This window comes from Mus caroli, unplaced genomic scaffold (genome assembly GCF_978045245.1).
Source record: "Mus caroli unplaced genomic scaffold, Mus_caroli_1 scaffold_1, whole genome shotgun sequence".
Taxonomy (NCBI): domain Eukaryota; kingdom Metazoa; phylum Chordata; class Mammalia; order Rodentia; family Muridae; genus Mus; species Mus caroli.
In genome coordinates, this window is record NW_028227256.1 from 126,988,772 (window position 1) to 127,009,312 (window position 20,541).

At 42.4% G+C, this 20,541-nt stretch overlaps 1 protein-coding gene and 1 long non-coding RNA gene across 10 annotated transcripts in view; one reads left to right on the top strand and one right to left on the bottom strand.

Annotated features, from left to right (window-relative positions):
- LOC110303044 (complement decay-accelerating factor, GPI-anchored) overlaps positions 1-8,496 on the bottom strand; it is a 31,200-nt gene extending 22,704 nt beyond the window's left edge. For 6 of the 8 annotated variants that reach the window (XM_085840849.1, XM_085840863.1, XM_085840852.1 and 3 more), the window contains exons 1-5: positions 8,317-8,496; positions 7,569-7,754; positions 5,426-5,617; positions 3,930-4,029; positions 2,687-2,772 (exon numbers count right to left, since the gene is read on the bottom strand). In XM_085840849.1, coding sequence (XP_085696975.1) covers positions 2,687-2,772; positions 3,930-4,029; positions 5,426-5,617; positions 7,569-7,754; positions 8,317-8,416 — 664 coding nt within the window. In that variant the 5' untranslated portion in view covers positions 8,417-8,496. Of the gene's footprint in view, positions 1-2,686; positions 2,773-3,929; positions 4,030-5,425; positions 5,618-7,568; positions 7,755-7,844; positions 8,212-8,316 lie in introns of those variants that run through there. The other 2 variants (XM_085840853.1, XM_085840850.1) reach the window with 2 other exon arrangements.
- LOC147006117 (uncharacterized) overlaps positions 8,328-20,541 on the top strand; it is a 58,326-nt gene continuing 46,112 nt past the window's right edge. The window contains exons 1-3 of one of the 2 annotated variants that reach the window (XR_015047700.1): positions 8,328-8,424; positions 13,515-13,682; positions 20,364-20,453. This is a non-coding gene — a long non-coding RNA (uncharacterized LOC147006117). The remainder of the gene's footprint in view (positions 8,425-13,514; positions 13,683-20,363; positions 20,454-20,541) is intronic. The other variant, XR_015047701.1, reaches the window with a different exon arrangement.

Here is a 20,541-nt window from a genome sequence, read left to right on the forward strand (position 1 = left end):
CAAAGTGGATCTCCTGACTGTGAAGCCTCATTCAGGGGTCCAAAACCACCTGTGTTGGAGTGTGTGATGGTTTTGGCCCAAGGAGTGACATTATTAGAAGGTGTGGCCTTGTTGGAGTAGGTATGTAACTGTGGGCATGGGCTTTAAGACCCTCATCCTAGCTGCCTGGAAACCAGTATTCTGCCAGCAGCCTTCAGATGAAGATGTAGAATTCTCAGCTCTGCCTGCACCACGGCTGCCTGGATGCTGTCATGTTCCTGCCTTAATGATACTGAACTGAACCTCTGAACCTGCAAGCCAGTCCCAATTAAATGTTGTCCTTCTAAGAGTTGCCTTGGTCTTGGTGTCTGTTCACAGCAGTAAAACACTAACTAAGCCTGTATAAATACAGACCATCCTTGAATGGGCTCCTCATTCCTCCTGGGGCTTTCTCCTCTGCAATCACAGCCATGCTAGAGACCAGTGCCCCCACAGCAGGGCTGCACCTTGGATAAGAATCCACTGTCCATCATCTGTGAAGAGCTATACTTCTGAGGACTCAGTTTTCTTTAAGCGGCTGGCCACTGAGACTTGACCATTCTCCAGTGGATATAGGAACACACAATGGACTTGGTGGGTGTCCTGTCTTTGGGGTTTTTGTTTTTTCTTTTTTGGGGATTTGGGGGATTGTTTTTTGTTCTGGTTGTTGTTGTTTCGTGTGTGTATGTGTGTGTGTGTGTGTGTGTGTGTGTGTGTGTGAGAGAGAGAGAGAGAGACCAGGCAGGGAGGCAGGGGGAGGAATGCAAGGGTGGGAGGGTAGATCTGGGAAGAATGGGAAGTGTGATCGGGGAGCATTGTGTGAAATTCCCAAATAATTTATAAAAATATTATGGAGGGTGGGAAAAAAAATAAATCACTTTCCACTTTTTGTTTTCATGATTTCAAAACAAAAAAAAAATAAATGTAGCTTAATGTGGAAATAAAAAATATGACTCTTGCAGTGGGGATTTATAAGAATAGTTGATAACCTGAACTGTTCAGGTTCTAGGGACTTTCCTAAGGATTGTGGATCTAGCAGCTGCTGGAGAGGTGACTGAGAGCTAAGAGAACAATGGTGTGTGTTTACTATAAAGAGCATAAAGACAACAGGGCTGTGACTTAGAGTGCAGCACAAACAGGAAGTGGCTTTGTGCAAACACTTCTGCACTAGGATACATTCCTGGGGGGGGGTACATTTCTGTGAACCAAAGGGCAGCATCTACTGGCTTCACACTGAAACTGCCTACCTAAGCTTTAGGCCAGGTTGCCTGCCAAGAGACTATATATTCCATCATCTATCAGGGTCTTTACAAGAACTTTTACTACAAACGGGAACAGAATCCTTATAGTGAGTGGAAATGATAAAACCTTTCAAATAGTCCTAAGAAGAAAACAGAAATGGAAAGCCTAGCAGGAAGGGCCCATGATGGGCCTGACACAAGTGGGCTCCTTGACAGCAGGTTTCCTATTAGTTGTTACTTATCAACTGATTCCACACATTGGCTGCTAGAGTGCCAGGTCACAAAGTGCAGACTTTTCAACTCTTCTCATAGTCACACACACACACTTTCTCACACACACGTACACACATACACATGTACACACACCCTGGACTTACCATTAATTTTGACATTAGGTTTTTAGATGCCATTTGAGGAAGTTGTAAGATAATTATCAAAAGAATGAAAGACAGAAGGAATTAAAGTCTACACTTTAAAATGTCAGGGACTTAGTAGGACACAGTGACCTTTGGATACACAAGGACCAGGAATCCATGCCTAGGACAAACAAATCAACTGCATGCGTTTTCCTCCTCTCTGTCTGCAAATGAAACCATGCATCTAATGGACTTACATTTGGCTAGATATATGGATTTTTTATAAAGATTTTATTTTATTTGTTTTATATATTTGGTGAGTAAACTGTAGCTGTCTTCAGACACACCAAAGAGGGCATCAGATCCCATTACAGATGGTTGTGAGCCACTATGTGGTTGCTGGGATTTGAACTCAGGACCTCTGGAGGAACAGTCAGTGCTCTAAACCTCTGAGTTATCTCTACAGCCCTAATATATTTATTTATGATATTATTTTTCATCGTATTTTTCTCTTTAGAAGATGAGATTCTCAAGCATAAGAATGGTTTCTTTATCATGCAACCTTATTTCTCTAATGATAAAAACATAGCATACCTTCAAACCTTCTAGGTTATCAACTGATAACTATACTCTTAAAAAGAGACAGGTAGGCAACACTGGCTCTTAGAGAAAGAGCCAATTTGCAGAAAGAAACCTGTATTAAATGCCTTTCAGTGACAGATTAGCACATGGAACTGATCATTCTGACCCCTAGGAATATTTCCTTCCATAACATTGGGAAATCAACTTCTCTGACTATTAGAAGCAATGTTTAGACAGAAAATGGCCAAATATAATATAGTTGCTTCTTAACTCTTAATTAAATTATACTATAGTTAAGAATATTACTGCTTAGAGCCACTTTTAAGAGTCCTCCCACAGCTGATAAATTAAGAAGTTTGTCATTAGTAGAGACACAGTTGAAAAGTAGGGACAACACAAATATAGATGTGGATAGTTCTTAAATGAGAAGGAGTTAATTTTGTTGATCCTGTGGCCCCACAACTTGAGTACTTTAAAAAGGAGACATACCTGTGCACACTGGAAATTCATCATCCCAGTCAACAGTATTTCCTGTAACAGAACAGAAAGTAGAGGAGACACCGACTAGCCTGTACCTAAAGGAGAGGGAAGAAAGGCTGTTATATTCACAGACAGAAGTCTTGTCTTTTAAATTCTCCAGAACTACATGTTAAAAGATTTACTCCACCAGAAAATAGAGACAAAATGACAGTTTTGATAACCATCTAGATGGAAATTTAAAAAGGTAAAAAATTTAGCTCACAAAGATACCGAAATGGCAAGACTTCCAGACATGCAAAATGCTTCTTTTGCTTGCAGCATTAAAAAAACATATGACAAAACTCTTCTAAAATCATGTGTGATGAGATCTTTCACTGATCTTGCTTCCCTTGGCTTTTAGGAAAACATTTTGAGAACTTTTCCCACATCTATAAGGTGATTTGATGAAACCGAGCCCTCCTTCCCCGCTTTCCTAACCCCTCCGCTGGCTCTCCACCTGCTCCTTCCCAAACCCTGGGCCCTTATGAATCCACTAGACCCACTTAGCCCTATTTCTCTGTCGGAAGGAGGGAGGGGTGGTGACTGGACTCAGAACATAGAAAGGAAATGAGCAAACTGGGTGAGTCGCTGATGACACTTAAAGAACTTCCTTGTTCTACATGAAGCCAAATGAAGCCCTAAGAAAACTTTCTGATAGGAGGGCATTTCCACACTAGGCGTTTTTCTTAGCCAATGGTGCAACAGTTTATTAAAACTGAGATGCAAATTAATATTTAAGCCAGTTTAAAATTAGTTTGATTTCTAACACTTTACGGATTGTTATTTTTGTATCATGGGCATATATTTCAGTAGTAGCTACACTTATCACATTTAAAACTGCATATGTATTGGAATCTAAAAATCTAGAGAAATTAGAAGTGTAAAAACTTTACCCTGGTCTACATTACTAAGTTTACTTGTAACTAATAAGTTTGCTTGTAACATATTACCACAAAGAGCTCATGACAAAGGTTCTTTGGGGAACAGTTTTTCCTTTTTCCTTCAGTATACTATAGAAAATAGCTTTCATTTTGGCATTTACACACTTGTGCACTGCTGTGAATAGCTCACACTCACCCTCACTGTCACTATGAGGGACTGTTTTAGTGCTATCCACCAGTGACTACAGGCCACAAATCTATCAGTGTTCCCTGAACTTCTGATTTCTTTAGTTCATTAATTGATTGTAGAGTCTTAGAGTGATGAAACTTACCCTGGGTTGCATGAGAAGTTTATTTCTGAACCGAATAATATGCCAGTTGGTATGTTGATGTGACCATTATTCAGATCTTTAGGATTAGGGCATGATTTTTCTAAAAAAGAATTATCGAAAAAACAACAACTCTCTAACCATACTGAATGTTAAAAGGGATTATGGCAGTAATTATACATATACAGGTATCCATACATTATGCTGAAAGTGGATGGAGAAGAAAGAGGTCTTAAGGGGAGAGGAAAGGAGGAAACATAATGGTCTACGTGTAACATGAGAGCAGAAGGCAAGAAAAACCTGGGACTGGGATCAGCAGGAATGTGATGGGTAGGGCAGAGGAGAGGAGAATGAGGGAGACCCAAGTGACATGGATGTATGAAATTACAGTGATGAAACACATCACTTTTATTTTAACATAGATAAAGATTTAAATGGGGAGGGAGATAGCGAAAGCTGGGTTGGTAAAGTGCTTTCCATGTAAGGGCAGGGACCTGACTTTCATCCCCAGGACCCACAGAAAAAAAGTCAAGCAGGATAATAAGCACTTCTCATCCCAGAACTGGGTGGGCAGAGGCATGCAGAGTCCTGGGACTCACTGGCCAGCCTGTGGAACCTCCTTGGGAAGCCCCAGGTCAAGGACAGATACTATCCATATATAAGGTGAACAGAGCCTGAAGAACAATACCCAAGGTTGTCCTTTGGCCTTCATTCATATGCATGGGTCCACAACTGCATGCACACACAGGAACACAAACACACAAGTAATAGTAAGGACCTGGGGAAACATCTCAGTTAATAAGAGGCTTGTTTATTGCAGGTGTGAAAACCAGAGTTTGAGTCACCAGACTCCATTAGACAGCTGGGCAGAGTGGCACACCTACACTCCCAATGATTACAATGTGGGAGACAGATACTTGGAAGTGGTGGGGGGTGGGAAGGTAGGAAGAGGACAGTTAGTATACTCAATGAGTTGAAGTTCCAGACCAGAGGCACCTATGGTCTGGCACCTAGGAATATCCTATAATAGTCTCAACACAAGGCACGTCTACTCATGCATGCACAGTCATGCATGCATGGAAAACATACACACACAGGTAACAAATGGAAATTTATTACAAAATAATGTGTTCTTTGATTTACATGATTTTTACTTGTTAATTAAATCTAAGAACAGCAGGAAAAAATACTGAATATCAGGCACATATACACAAATTCATCCTCTGAGCCACTGATAATTTCTAACCTTTATATTTCTTTAATTTTACATTCCTGTTTTATTGCCTCAAAAAAGCAAGGTACTTGGAGTATGTCATCATTTTAGGTAACCTTAAATTTAGTAAACATGAGCTCTGTCAGTATGAACTCCTACTATGTAAATATTTGTCTAATTAGAAAATAACTCGTGAATCTTTGAAGAAACATTATACATATTTTTTTGCAGACATGGTATTGCCCCAAATACAGATGATTGGAATTACTTCTTAAATCATACTCACTTTTACAAAACTGAGCAACTGGAGACCATACTAAATTCTCAAGGCAAGTTGATTTTCCTGGGAGTTGAGGTTGTTTTCGAAATCCTGGCCGACACTCATATTCCACAATAGTACCAACTGGGAAAAAATTCATGTTGAGGTACTCTTTTTTGAGGGATGCAAAACTCAGTCTTTCTGGAGCATCACATGATTCTAAAAGAGTTAACATGACAATAGAGAAACAGGAATGTGAACTAACTTTATAGTCTGTGCAATCTAATAGCTAGTAGTAATCTACCCCTTTCCCATCAACTATTTTTTTTGCATGGATCTCTATGTCTTTATATACTAATTTTTAAATAAATATGACTGTGGTATTCGTAGTTCATCAAGTGTAATCACATTCATACCTTCGTTTTTCAATTACTAGGAGTCTGTGAAGTTTTCACACACCAGTTCCAATAACAATAGAATTTACTGAATACTTGTAAATGTTTTTTACACACTTACTCATTGAACCTCACACTGCCCCTGGTAAAAAGAATCAGATGAACCAGCTATGTACATAAAGTATTCGTCACGTGTGAGCAGCTGAGCAAATGAGCTCTAGAGGGGCAAGGAGTAGAGCAAGAAAGGGGGGCTCATTAGCTCAGTGGCCAAGCTTAGAGCCAGGCTTGTTGGCTTAAGAGGTACAGGTCTAGCCTACATTATCCATCTTCTGGTAGAAGGGTTCTTTAACTCTGAAGTTGAGAGAAGAGTCCCTGCTTACATAACTCATGCGGTTGCTTGAAGGGTTAGATGAAGCAATACTGTGGAAGCGTTACAAACTCTTCATACATGTGGTGAGAGCTTAGGGGCTTTTTTTTTTTGCCTTGAATGAGGGCTGAAAATGCAAATGAGAATGATTCTGGATTTAATACAGAGACACCTGATTCAGGTCATCCAAAGGCAGCAATCAAGTCTTGCTTTTATCTTTACTTTTGTGTGGTCAGTCATTCACTATATAGCAATATTCTGACCCATGATGGGCCACATAGACAAATGTGGGGCCTGCAGGAATGCAATGGAACTGAAATATTCCTGTTGCCTAGCAACATCACGGCCATCCTAATGTAAAGTAACTCCTTGCTAACAAGTTTGCCCTGGTGCTGGAGGTAGCAACCATAGTAGATGAAAATCATGAGGAGTATAGTACAATCACATGGAGTAGATAGCATTTGATAAGTCTGTGTGTTGCCAGCTCATGTGTTTATCATACTATACTTGTTATTTTTGTTAGAAATAATAATTTCTAACAAAAATTTTAATAATAATTTGTAGAAAGAAAGAAAATAAATAAATGAAAAAAAAAAAAAAAGAAAAGAAAAGCAAGTATCATGGCTTATAATTTAAGCCACTTTGAGTGGCTGAGGCAGGAGGATTTTGATCCCAGGAGTTGAAGCCAGACTGAGCAACATACAGTAAACTAATGTTGATTTTTTTTTAAAAAAGAAAATTAGCATAGCCGTGGTGCACAATGTATATAAAGCATAAAGAGCAGACAGTAATGCCTTAAGCCTGGAGAGCCGTCCTCTCTCTCTGGCTAATGTGTTCTAACTGCCAACAGTAGTTAGTAGACTTACATGCTATAGAGGTTTATAAGAAAAGAACAAAGCCATGGGTTTCATAGAGAACCCTGGTCGGTACACATACCATCTAGTATAATGTTCAGATGATATGCCAGAACAACCTAAAACTGTATCTTAAAGACAACATAGGGCTATATGTACAACAGATTTTTTTTTGAAGTAAGACATTAAAATGTCTCCCAAGAGTTGTATCCATTATTTAACAAAATAAAGTTGAAGAAGACAGATCACCAGGGTGTGTGTCTCAGGGTAATTGCCAAATATATTCACATATAATTTACTCCCTAAACAGTACCTATCATTTTTTTCCTCTATTAGCCAGTACAATAGAAAGAAAAACTCTTAATGAAGAAGCAGGACTTGCCATAGGAAGTACCGCCTTCAATTAGCTGGAGTGTGAACTGCCAACAGGTATACCCTGGGGTTTAATAATGCTAGAAAACTATCAATTACCAGTCACTCCAAAGAGGCATAAAAATTACCTCAACGAGATCCACATTCCCAAAACTTTTCAGAAAAAGAAATGAAGAACTTACTCTCACAGAATGTTTCGTGGCTCGACCATTGGCCATTTTCAAGACAGACCACTATGTTTGACTTGTCTGGAATTTGTTTAAAGCCGTTACTACATGAGTATGTCACTTTGCTTTGCTCAGCAAACTTGGAGTGTCTGCCCAAGATTGGCCTGGCATTAGGAATGTCTGGAGGTGGGCCGCAGTCTCCTAGGAAGATAAGAGCAGGTGTAAAACTGAAGTTGGCAAGGAGCTTTCTTTCCCCAGACCTGGAACAAGAGAAGTAGCAATGGCTCTTACCTTCCTGCCAGGACTGAACTTGCCCCTCTGGAACTTGCAATGCCTGGACTCCCGTGAACACAAAACAAAAACTAAGTGGGGAGTAAATTCCCACCCGCCTTGAGTCGTTCAAAATCTACTCAATATCCACACCAACACTGCAGCGAGCAAGGCGCGAGATAAGACACCCGGTAGCTGCTCGCGACTGGTCTCTCACCGGAGCAGGTGGCCAGCCATCTAGCTTCCACCTTAAGAATAAAAGAGCCAGGAGCAGGGTTGGAGATTCGTACTCAACCCTCCCTTTTGGTGTTGCCAAGGTCTCTGATCGCGGAGGGGATCCAGTCACAGCCCAGATAGCCCAGCATTCCACCCCCATCCCTCCTGCTGGCCGCCGACACCCAGCAGCGGAGCCCCCAGTTACTGGGAAACAATGCCTGCTGAGCATGCGCCCTCTGGCGGTCAGCCAGCCGGTCGTCGCGCATTGGCCACTCACCGCGTACAGTTGGGGACAGCAGCAACAGCGACAGGGAGAGCAAAGGCAGCAGCGGAGGCGGCGGTGAAGGCCGAGTCCTAGGCGCCCGCCCACGGATCATAGCCCTAGGTAGGGTAGAAGAGACCTTGCTCGGCTGCGGCTGGAGCTGTTTTGAGCCGCAGTTAATTGAGCAGCTGTGGCGGGGCGGGGCAGGGCCCTCGTCACCCTGGGTGGGGCAGCCTGCGTGCAATGGGCGTTCCCTCGTTAATGAGGGCGGGTGCCTGGCCTCTAGCTTCACCCAGGGGACCTAGTTGTCCAGCGGGAGTGGGGTCTGGGGGAGTACCTTCTAAAGGAGGGCGCTTCACTCCCCAGGACTCTGTATCAGCACTCTGCTCCAGCAGAAAGCCTCCCACACTCCAACTCTGGTCTGCAGAGTGCTTGCAAAGGGAAGGGTAGGCGCGGTGGAATTCCTGAGCCAGAGGGAGCTGAGAAATAGGGAAACACCCAGGACCCCTGTGGCTTCAGCTGGAAGATGTCAGATGGGAGGGTGGGAGCTGCTGACCAAGTGTGTGTCTCCTAGGTCTCACCATGGTGTCAAAACAGAAAATAGGATAGGATCCAAGAAAACAGGGAGGGATCAGCCTGTCAGAACCGGGTCACAAACAATATGCAGAGATCTAGGGAGCTTTGCTGAGGTTTTTCAGACCCTATCTAGGTGAGGAGTCATCTTCTTAGCCCTGGTTCTAGTTATGGACCAAGGATACCACCTGAATTCGACTTTGGGATTATTTCAGACCTGCTATGAAATAGAATTCAGGAATAAGTAGAGCTTAAGAAAAAGATTTATTTCGTGGTGTGAAGAACAATGACAAAGCGATCCACACATTGGAATCACACCAGAGCACTTAATTAATTAATTAATTAAAAAAGAAAAGGAAAGAAAAATGCAGGAGGTGAAGCTGTGCATAGAACAAGCTGAACCTCTCTTGAGGACAGCACTAGGAATTAGGATTATTTGGTTTTGGCTGGTCACTGTGCAACCCGATTTATGAAGCCCCAGATGCATGTGATACCCAGAGTAAAGAGCCATGTACCACAGCATGTGTCTCCTGCAAATCCCCATCCGGAGGGGCGGGGTGGGAGGAAGCAGAGGTAAGTTGCCACAGGTCCTCATGTAAAAAGCCCCAAAGAGTTCCCCTTTGTGTGTCTGGGTCTGGTTAGCAGTGTCCCACTCTGAATTCCCTATTCCTATAGGTGTTTCTGGTGAAATCCCTCACCAGAAATTCAGCCTTCAATGGTAGACCAGCTGTGGGAGTGTTTGTCATCTTATATTGATAACCATTCCTAAAGTTTTCTTGTGGTTCCTTATTGGTTAGTGTGAGCTTTTGAAGAGCAAACGGGTTTTTAACAAGTGTTTTCTTCTGATTCATGCTTACTTAGTTACCCAAGCACTGTATTTTCCTGTTGCCGAGATTACAGGAAAGGGTTGCTTTATAGGTGTTTGTTGAAATCTAACAGTATTTAAGGGTTCTGGAGTTGACATCATACCCTAGCGACTCATGCCTGTAAACTTGGAAGGTAGAGCAAGAGGTTTTGGGTTAAAGGCTAGCCTGGGTTTCGAAGTTCCAAGTTAACTTGCTCTCAATAGGGCCATTTCTGAAAAACATCCTGAAGTTTAAGTCTCACAAGGGTAGAGTGTTTTATAACTATCAAGTGTGTTTCTACTCATAGTTGTTAAAAACTTGACTCTTACTTCCTTATGTGCCACTAGCATGTCAGGGCCCAGCAGTGACAGAGGTGTCACCTGGACCTTCATTTATTCCCTGAGAGCTCTCTGTGACCTCATTCACTACTTTTTTCTGCCCTGCTGTAGTTAGCTGAGTCAAAATCAGATAGGGAGCACTCATAAACCCTTGAAAGAGTTCTCTACATGTACATTAAATAAAGATCATAGCTTTATAGCTAGATAGAACAGTGAGCCCAGCCAAGTGTCCAAAACTATCTTATTGGCCAGGCAGTGGTTTCACACACCTTTAATCCTACCACTTGGGAGGCAGAGGCAGGCAGATTTCTGAGTTCCCGGCCAGCCTGGTCTACAGAGTTAGTTCCAGGACATCCAAGGCTACATAGAGAAACACTGTCTGGAAAAACAGAAAACAAAAAAACAAAAAAACAAAACAAACAAAAATCTATCTTATCGCCCAATTTTGGAACACCAATTAGTCTAAGCTGTCACTTTCTAAAGTACTTTCTTTTCAGTGATAAGTTTTTTCCAAAGAAATGAGTTTAAGAATTAATGGGTGGACACTTAAGTAGTGCTTGCCACCACCCAAATATTTACAATACCCAGGAGGGAAAGATTTAACAATACCACATGATGCATTTACTTAATTTTTAAAAAAGCATGCATTAAAATATGAGCATTACTAAGAAAAAAAACCCAAAACTTCAAACTGATAACTTAGGGTATTTTATTTTACACCCTGGCTGTGCTGGCTAGTTTTGTGTCAACTTGACACAGCTGTAGTAATCACTGAGAAAGTAGTTTCCATTGGGAAAATGCATCCACGTCCAAGAGATCCAGCTGTAAGGCATTTTCTCAATTAGTGGTCAAGAGGGGAGGTCCTGCTTGAGTTCCAGTCCTGACTTCCAATGGTGATGAACAGCAGTTTGGAAGTATAAGCTGAATAAACCCTTTCCTCCCCAACTTGTTTCTTGGTCATGATGTTTGTGCAGGAATAGAAACTCTGACTAAGACACTGGCCCAGATTTTCTATATTCCACTTGCTTTATGCATTTTCCAGTTCCATTTCTTCATGAGGTGGAAAAGCTATTAACATTTCACAGATGAGAGGACACGATAATTATTTCCGCAAAAATTAAGAAGTGGCCAGATTAAAATGCAAATCTAGCTTGATTCTAAGACTCTTGTGTGTATGCTTCTAAATTTGTGCCTGTGTGTGTGTGCCTCTGTGTGTGTGTGTGTGTGTGTGTGTGTGCATGTGTAGGACACAGGACAGTCTCAGGTGTCATCCTCAGGAACACGTGCCCACTCTCTTTGAACAAAGTCTCTCACTGGAAGAACCTGGGGCTCAGTGACTGGGGCAGGCTGGCTGGCCAGCGAGGCACCTTTCTCTGTCTCCCTGATGCTTGGATTACAGGTGCACATTGGACACGTCGTATTTTTGTATGAGTCCTGGAGTTGACCTCAGGTCCTCGTGCTTGAACAGCAAACATGTTACCAACTAAGCTATCTCCCAGCATATTCTTTGTAAGGAGCAATTATAAAAGATTTGTCCTACCTAGATCACAGTGAATTATCAAAGAGGTCTGGAAACCTAGGACCTTCAGGTGTGAACACTTAATTCATTATTTTATTCTGTACTCTGGAAGGGAGCTATGTGTTCTTCAGCATCTTGTTCCACGTTGACTTGAAAATGTTTCATAACAGTTTTTGGTCCCTATAGAGATCTCCAATTCCCAAATGACACATTTATATAATTAGGTTAGGAAAAATAAAGACATATAAGTCTATGATTTTGTAGGAATAAGAAAGCACAGCCCTTGCCTAGGTAGAAAGACTAACTCAGTATTTAAACATTTGAAGAATGTTCTTACAGGGGAAGCAAGGGCTAATTTGGAAGTTGTGTACAGAGTCTGGAAACAGAGTAACTCCAAAGGCACAGCAGTCAGAGGGTTAACACTAGGGAACAGAAACACCTCCATCTCAGTTTTTTAAATAATAAATCTATATTAAGGAAATAAATCTGTTACTCTTTGAAAAAGAAAACTTAACACAATTATTATAAGCCCTTGGGTTTCCACTCTTGCTCAGACCAGAGACATTCCGAAGGTGGAGTCCACTGCCTTTGACACCTGAACAGAAGCAAAATCATCTTAAAGGTGACTCTGCACTTTGGGCATGTGTAAGGTGAAACTAGGTGGCAATTTAGGGGAGAAATAACCACTTGGCTTTCTGCTGGATAACTACAAAATGCAGTAGCAGCATGGCTAAGAGGAAATACCCAGCATTGAGGCTGGAATGCAGGAGATTGGGCTGGAACCTGGAGAAACATGGCTTAAGAGAAAGGTGTTGAGGGGGTGGCCCAGAAACAAGGAGAGAGCAGACAGAAGTCTTGAAGCCACACCTTAGAATCAACAGGACAGGTGAGAAGGTGTAAAAAGAGGGCATTACAGTTTCTGAAGGACAAGGCTCCCAAACTGACAGTCACATAATAGTGTCATCCTTCTTACAGGGGAGGAGGCCATTGGAATTCAGGGAAGTTAAAGAACTTAAACCATATAATCAGCTTAGAGTCTGGAGGTCTCAGGCTGTTCCACCTCCCCTCTCTGATCCAGGAAGTCTCCCAGCTGACAAGGTCAAAACAGGAGGAGGATTTTTAAGCTCTACCAAATCTGTCAGGTCCCCCAACAAGGAACAGTCTAGATGCCTTCCTACTAGCCTACAGTAGTTCCCCCCTCACCCCCACCCACCCACCCCCTCCTTGCCTCCAGGGTCCTGAAAGAGCCAACAGAAACAAAAGCAAACCTTTGGCTTGAGACCCCTTGGTTTCCTTTGTCTTACAGCTGCAAATCTAGGCAGTTCTGCCCTGCAGATTAAATGAGACCTGTTTTCTAAAAATTAATGGAAACAGACCAGCACCCCCACTTCTTGTTTATTGAGAAAAAAAATCTCATCCACATTCAGGTCCTCTTTTTGTGTGCTTGGGGTGGGGGTGGGGTGGGGTGGGGAATAGGTGAGAGTTTGTGTTTGTGTGTGTGCACAAGTTTCCATGATGAAAGATGACGCAGTACCAGGGCAGAGTGGACAACTCTCAGATTCAGACATGCACAGGCTCAAACACTAACACCGTTGCTCCCTTGTCTTCTATATGGCCGACTGTCAGGCCCTCTAAACAATTCTGGGTATAAAATAAACATGATCCTATTCCCAACTTTGTAATGTTGTGAGGAATAAAAGAAAGAAGGCCCATCTAACATTTGGGACTTTGTTCAGCTTTCCGTAAGTGCTTGGCAGTAATTAATGGCAGTGTCTGACATGGACAAACATTGCAGATATCAAGTGGGGCCTGCCCATGGTCACATGATCTGTCAGGACATAGACTAAATAAATCTATTTAAAATGTCAGACTTTTCAAAAGAGAAGGGAGCGGTACTGAGCTAATCCAGTTGTACTCATTCTGTCTCCACCCCAGTAGAATTCATTCTCTGGCGAAGATTATTATTTGGACCAAATAGTCTAAATTGTTTGATTGTTGAAGTCTTACCCAAAGTCCCTGCATCCCATCTGTGATGTATTTGCCTTAATTTATGGTTTTGCAACTGAAGAAGCAGATCGACATTTGTGTCAAGTAGTCTTATACAAGGTGAGTAGAGAAGAAAGAAACACCCTCAGGGAAACATACTATGTGTGCTTCTAGTTTGAGACATTGCCTTGCTCAGCCATCACAGTCTTGCTATCTTTATAAACATATACTTATTTTTATATAGTTAGATATACTGTGTCGTTCTGTCAAGAATAGCACAGCTGAAACTACTTTCCCCCTTCCTAATTTAGCACATCTGCCCTAGTAATGTTAACTCTGTATTGTGGTTTGGATGTAGTTTGCACACCACCCCTAGACCCAACTTTCAAGTGTTAGGCTTGGGTCTCAGGGAGATGGTATTGGAAGATGCTATAGAGCCTTTAAGGGCATATAGGCCAGGAACTGTTGCTCTTCTGTAACTAGTTCTCTCATCTCTCCACTCCTTATCCTTCTCTTACACAATGATTGTTACAAAATGAACACATGTAACCCTGCCCAGCTCCTGACTGGAGATGCAATCCTTTACATTATCCTTAGAATATGTAAAATGTCTTGTTTTACATCTGATTAATTATATTAACTTTTGTTTTAGTAGTGTTCTTTTTTTTTCTTTCTTTCTTTTTGTATCCTCTGTTTTCTGAGTTCCTTTTTGTATGCATTTAACCTGGGCCTTTGTTTTTTTAAGTTGGAGCCTTCCCCAGGTGTCTTACACTCCATGACTTGGCTCTGTTAGGGAGTGACTTTCCAGCATGCTGATGGAAAGCTCTAGCCATGTGGTTAAGACTGGCTTCCAATTGAAGTCTGAGTGCAGGCCTATTAGGGTCAGAAACTCGTGTGTATATGATCACTAAAAGCCTTTTAACTTAGACACACATCTCTAGAAACAAGAACAACAATGAAAGTCTTGTCTAAGCAAACAGAGGAGAGAATAAGTATATACCAACCATCCTAGGCAAAGAGGATCAAGACAGCGCTCAACATCTGCCACTCTGATTTCTTTTCTTTTACACTTTGTTTTACAGTGTCAGGGTCTACTCTTATCGTTATTCCTCCTCCCCTCTTTAATGCTCCCTACACCCTTTAAACAAAAAGAGCGTGGTGGTTTGAATATGCTTGGCCCAGAGAGTGGCACTGTTAGATGGTGTGGCCTTGTTGGAGGAACTGTGTCACTGTGGGTGTGGGCTTTAAGACACTCCTCCTAGCTGCCTGGAAGTCAGTCTTCTAGCAGCCTTCAGATGAAGGTATAGAGCTCTCAGCTCCTCCTGCACCATGCCTGCCTGGATGCTGCCATGCTCCCACCTTTATGATAATGGGCTGAACCTCTGAACCTGTAAACCAGCCCCCATTAAATGTTGTCCTTTATGAGAGTTGCCTCGGTCATGGTGTCTGTTCAAGTCATCCACACACTGCATCTCAGGAAAGTCCTCTAGATTTATGCACTCTGTTTAAAGTTTCAGTTAGTCTTAATTTCAGTTTAATCTCTCCTCTCCTTTGCAGAGGTTCTTAAATCCTGCTCTTAAAATGTCGGGTGCAGACAGTAACATTGTAGCTTCTTTCCATTCTGCCCCAGCTCAATCCCCATTCAACTACTCATTGCCATCTCTGCTGAGCCCACTCCCCTGTTGTCATGCCTTTAAAACATCCCTTTCCCGTCCTAAAGAGCACAGATATACATGAATATCCATTCAATTATATTTAAACTAGAAGTGGATGTGTGTTTTGCTTAGCCATCTCACAGGAGACCCTGCACAGTCACCTTGAATACAGATTCCTTTATAAACCAGGATTTATTTAGTATCTGGCTGGGAACTTCAACAAAACTGGCTGTGTCAGTGAAAACTTAAAAAATGAAGTCATAGCTTGAAAAAGAAAATTCTCTTGTCCTTATGGTGGAAATGTACAGAATGGAAAGCAAGTGGTGACTCAGCTCTTCCATTTCATATGGCTGGAGAGACGGTTCTTCTTATCCAAAATGCCACCTTAAAAGTTGTCAGTGTGTGTCTTCTGAGAGCCAATTAACTTGAGAGTTAGAAAGGAAAATACACAGGTACTACTGATGTTGCTTAATGACTTGGAAAATGCTAACTAAAGGTCTAGGCCCTAAAGGGTATGGTAATGGTCCCGATAAAAATAATTGTATTTGTGAATTCAGTCGCTGTTGATCATCCCTCTACTTTGTACCAGAAGAAGGTCCTCAGGCAGTATGATTAGCTCTCCGAATAGGTAAAGTAGCAAGATATGTTGAATCAAGGAATTTCTTTCATCCTGTGGAAAGCACAGGAAATGGTCTATGAGGTGCTGAACCCATGAGAATTGCCTTCCGAAAATGCTCGGTTTGGTTTCCCAAACATTCCTTTCAAAACCACATTCTTATATTAAAAAAAAAAAAAAAAAAGCCACAGTCATCTCACCAAGACATCTCACCAAGCAGGGAATGGTTTTAGGCAGATAATGCTACAGGGATCCCCTGGGGAATCCTCACCAGTAAGATGGATTCAAGAGCTTGCAAGTTCTATCTACATCTGCCTTAAGGTTCTTCAACTGTGGCAGGCTGGAAGGATGGCACTGTTGGAGGTCCAAGAAGGTCCTAGAGAGTCAGCCTGAATTGAGTGCTGTTGACAGTAAGCATGTGTGGACAAGGCAATGGGGCCAGAAACTCAGGGTCACTGAAGCCAGAGCCACAAGGTGGCCAGTCTCAAAGTCCCCTCATAGAAGGGTATCAGCACAGAGCCTTGAGATGCCCCATCCTGGGGAGTATGGCCTTGCTGCTCTAGGGTCCCCTATACATTTCCAGTTTTTGTTTTATTCTAGCAGACCTATAAGCTTTGTGGTGTCTGTCTTCATTCACAACTTCCTGCTGGCTCAATAACATCTCATTGCCACATTGGGGTTGGTTCATTAGCATAGCAAAGACCATGTTTGGTTTGGCTCATATTGGAGCTGCCTCATGGCTAACAAGCATTACGTTACTCCAAAATAGTTGCACATATGTTCCTAACACTTCACTAAAGCAGCCCAGAGGAGTCATCAAGGGCCACCACTGTGTGCTCAGTCTGTGCACAGAGGACAGAGGTCCAGTGTAGAGGCTTCTGGTTGAAGTCCTAGATGAGAAAAAAGTTTTCACCACTTAAAATATTGACTAGAATCTCATTTTCCAAAGGGACCCAAATTCAGAATTATTTTAAGATGATATCAGTCTATAATTTAACAGATTAGTCAGATTCCTTTTTCTTAGTTTATTTATTTTATGTATATAAATACACACCAGAAAAGGGCATGAGATCCCGTTACAGATGGTTGTGAGCAAATGTGGTTGCCGGGAATTGAACTCAGGTCCCCTGGAAGAGCAGTCAGTGCTCTTAGCTGAGCCATCTCTCCAGCCCATAATCAGGTTCTTCAAAAGATAGCAATTGTATTATTGTTGAAGCAGAAATGATGTAAGTACCTGCTCCACACACACTCACACCACAGTATGAAAATTAAATGTAAAGAGTTCTAGTGTGAAGCCATGCGAAGCCAATTCACCTTTATCTTTTTTTTCATTCCAAACCTAAACTCTACTGCCCATTTACAAGATCCTTGTTCTACTGAAAGCCCCCTGACCCATCAGTTGTAGTCTGGTAACAGTTACTATGAAGAAAATCTGAACTTTCTGGTGTTTTAGTGTTGCTAAAGGAAGACTTTTCTGCTGTGAAGATTTCACAGAGGCTCTATGTGGAGGTTCAAGTGGTGCTGTGAATATGAATTTAGACAATAACAAGATGTTCTCAGCTGCTGGTCCACCGAGGATGCTGATAATTCCCTTGCGCGAGGTTTATTGCGATGAAAGGGCCTCTTGATCACAATTTGGTCTCAGAGTGTGAGATATGACAATATACGGGTCTTTACGTATGATAGAGCTTTAAAGAGAAAGAGATGGTTCTCTTCAAAGCTCGGAGAGGAGCTTCATCAAGAGTGGAAGTTAGAGGGCTGAGCTGCCAGGAGAGGGATGGAGGTAGGGGCTGAGGAGCAGCTTCAAGAAACATCTCTCATCTCTGGACCAAAGGTCCAGGCACTCGCTCTTCCTGAGAGGCCTCAGGCCAAAAGCCAGAGCAAATGAAAGGTTTGAAGTTTTGTTACCTTTGAGGGGTGGTCAGGTTTTCACATCACATATGTGATGGACAGCATGCGTGAGAGCAGGACAGACTGCTTCGTAATTCTCTGTCTCAGAGAGAGCTCCATGGAGACATGACCTGATCCAGGTTATAGGATAAGACCTATGTGTAATAAGGCTGTGTTCTAACAGTGTGGAGTAATTGTCTGAACTCCAACACGCACACACACACACACAAACACACACACACACACACACACACACACACACAAACATACCTTATCCTACCTCTCCTACTTCAGGACATTTCTGAAGTGATTGTCTCCTTTCTCACCTACACACCCCAGTTGTGTGGTTTATTCCAATGTCTCTTTCAGGTGAATACAAGCATATAATTCTTGAATCCTTAAAAATAAATAAATAAATAGGGCTTACTATGAAGTCCAAGTTGGACCTGAACTCACAATCTTCCTGCCTCAGCTTCTCGAGCGCTGTGTAGGGGGTGGTTCTGATGCTTCGATAGGAACTCTGAGGGGTCTGTTCCCCAATTGGTTCAATCAATAAAGATGCCAGCAGCCAGTGGCTGGGTGGAAGAGGCAGGGCTTCCAGGTTCTCTCGGGCAGGCTAAGAGACGTAGGAGGATTCGCCATGCTTGGGAAGGAGGGAGAACTACAAGCCATGTGAGATCTTGGGTGGAGTGGCCATTGGTGGCTTCCCCGACTGGGCCTGGGGCAGCAGGCAGGAGATTAGAAAGGCAACTAAGCGGAGGGCAGATTTAAGGTGCTGAGCAAGGAGAAGGGAACCAGGAAACTAAATTGAGGGTAGATTTAGAGGTGTTGAGCTGGGTGTGAAGGTAAGGGCACATTAGCCCCGGAAGGCTTAGAAGACCCCCCATCATTGAGCTAAAAAGCTTATTAAAAATAAGGTAGTGTGTGTGTGTGTATGTGTGTGTCTTTCATCCACGGATCCAAGGGAAGCAGGGTGGAAGCTGGTAGCGAGGTCCAGCTGGAGCTCCAAGCAGGGTTAGTAGAAACTACACACTACAGTGCTGAGATTGCAGACAATTTTCACCATGCCCTGCTTCCCTCTACATCTTGAAGTTAGTCCTGTCTGGTCCCATCATCCACTAGAGCTGCTCTGATGGAGGCTGTTAATGATGCTTGCATTATGAGTGACCTCATTCCTTGGGTCTGGCAGCAGAGAGGATCCCACTGGTACTTTCCACCTTAATACACTTCCTTCTTAGCAGCACCATGTGTTTCTGAGTCAGATCACTGTCTGTGCCTTCCTAGCCTATTTTATTGCCTCCTATTTGTCTCCATAAATTCCAAACAAAATGCTTGACTTCTCTGTCCCTCAATCTGTCCCCTTATCCCAACATCTGTTACTCTGATGATATCCAGTCTTATACATTCATATGACATCAAATACTATGAATTCTCAAATCATATATTTAGTCTGCATCACTTTCCTGAATATATAAGACCTGGTTGCTTACTTGGCAACTGGAGTAGGAGAGATAAAAGATGTTTTAATGCGAGAGAGAGAGAGAGAGAGAGAGAGAGAGAGAGACAGAGAGAGAGAGAGAGAGAGAGAGAACCAGAGGTCCAATTTATTGGCATTTCTTTCCACACCAGTTTCCCGTTTACTGAATGGCATTCCATCCTCCATTTAGGATGGTTTAGGTCCAGCTCCCAAGGGTCATCTTTTTTGCCTCACTTTGTCTCATAATCCACCTAGAAATTTAACAAATATTATTCTCTCCTCTCTCCCTTCAAATTACAGCTCAAAGTAGACAGGATTCCCCTTTCACAATCTTATGCAAGCAGCCTTCCTTCCTTCCTTTCTAGCCACTGAGGAGAACTTCTGGGAGGTGTCTGCCACTCCCCTTACTCTCACATTCCTGAGGGCAGGTTACTTGGAAGTTGCAAATGTGTCCTGGTTTCCTTGCTTTCAGGATACAAACTCACACACAGTCGCTGACCAGACCCCATGGTCTCTTTCTCCCTTTCTTCTCTGCCCTCATCTCCCCAGACTCCCCCACCCAGTGTTAACTGGTTTCCTTGTCCTGGCTTTTGAGCTCACAGAACAAAATCCCAAACAGATCAAAGTCCCACTCAGAGTCCGTGACTACTGTTTCATACAGATGTCTCCATGCTTTCATTACATCCCTGAAGACCTTCTTCTTAAATACTTAAGGAAGGCCCATTTATGCCATTGTGTTTGATATAAAAATGTACCCCACAATTACAGGTCTAGTACCTCCCTTTATATTCATTCCTTCAATGCTTACCACAACTCATAGCTTTTAATAATTTGTTAATTGTGCGTATTCCCACAATTGAGTGTGAACTTCATACACAGAAAGTTTTTTTTTTGTCTTTTGTATTAAATGCAAAATCTCAGACTCCTAGATCAGTGGCCTGTGTATAGTATATGCTCAATAACTGTTGCTGACTAACTGAATTCATGCACAGAGATTTTATAACTATAAAACTCCCAGTCAAACAACATGCTTATGATTCCTCTTAAAATATTGAAGATTTGGCAACACTGGGCGTATCCTCCCCAGCTAACAGGTACCGGAGAGGGGCTTAGGAGCCATTTCCTTCTAATGCTCACCACCACTTCCTGTTATTCTCACCCAGGTTGACTGAGCGTGACCCGACTCTCCAGTGACACCCAGTCTGGATCTGTTTGTATCAATAGGGAAACAACACCTACTCCTTTCTACAAAGGTAGTTTTCAAAAAAACAGGAATTGTTTTACTTTATAAAATCGCTTTATTATAATGATCTAAAAAAAAAAATCAATAAACACACCTAG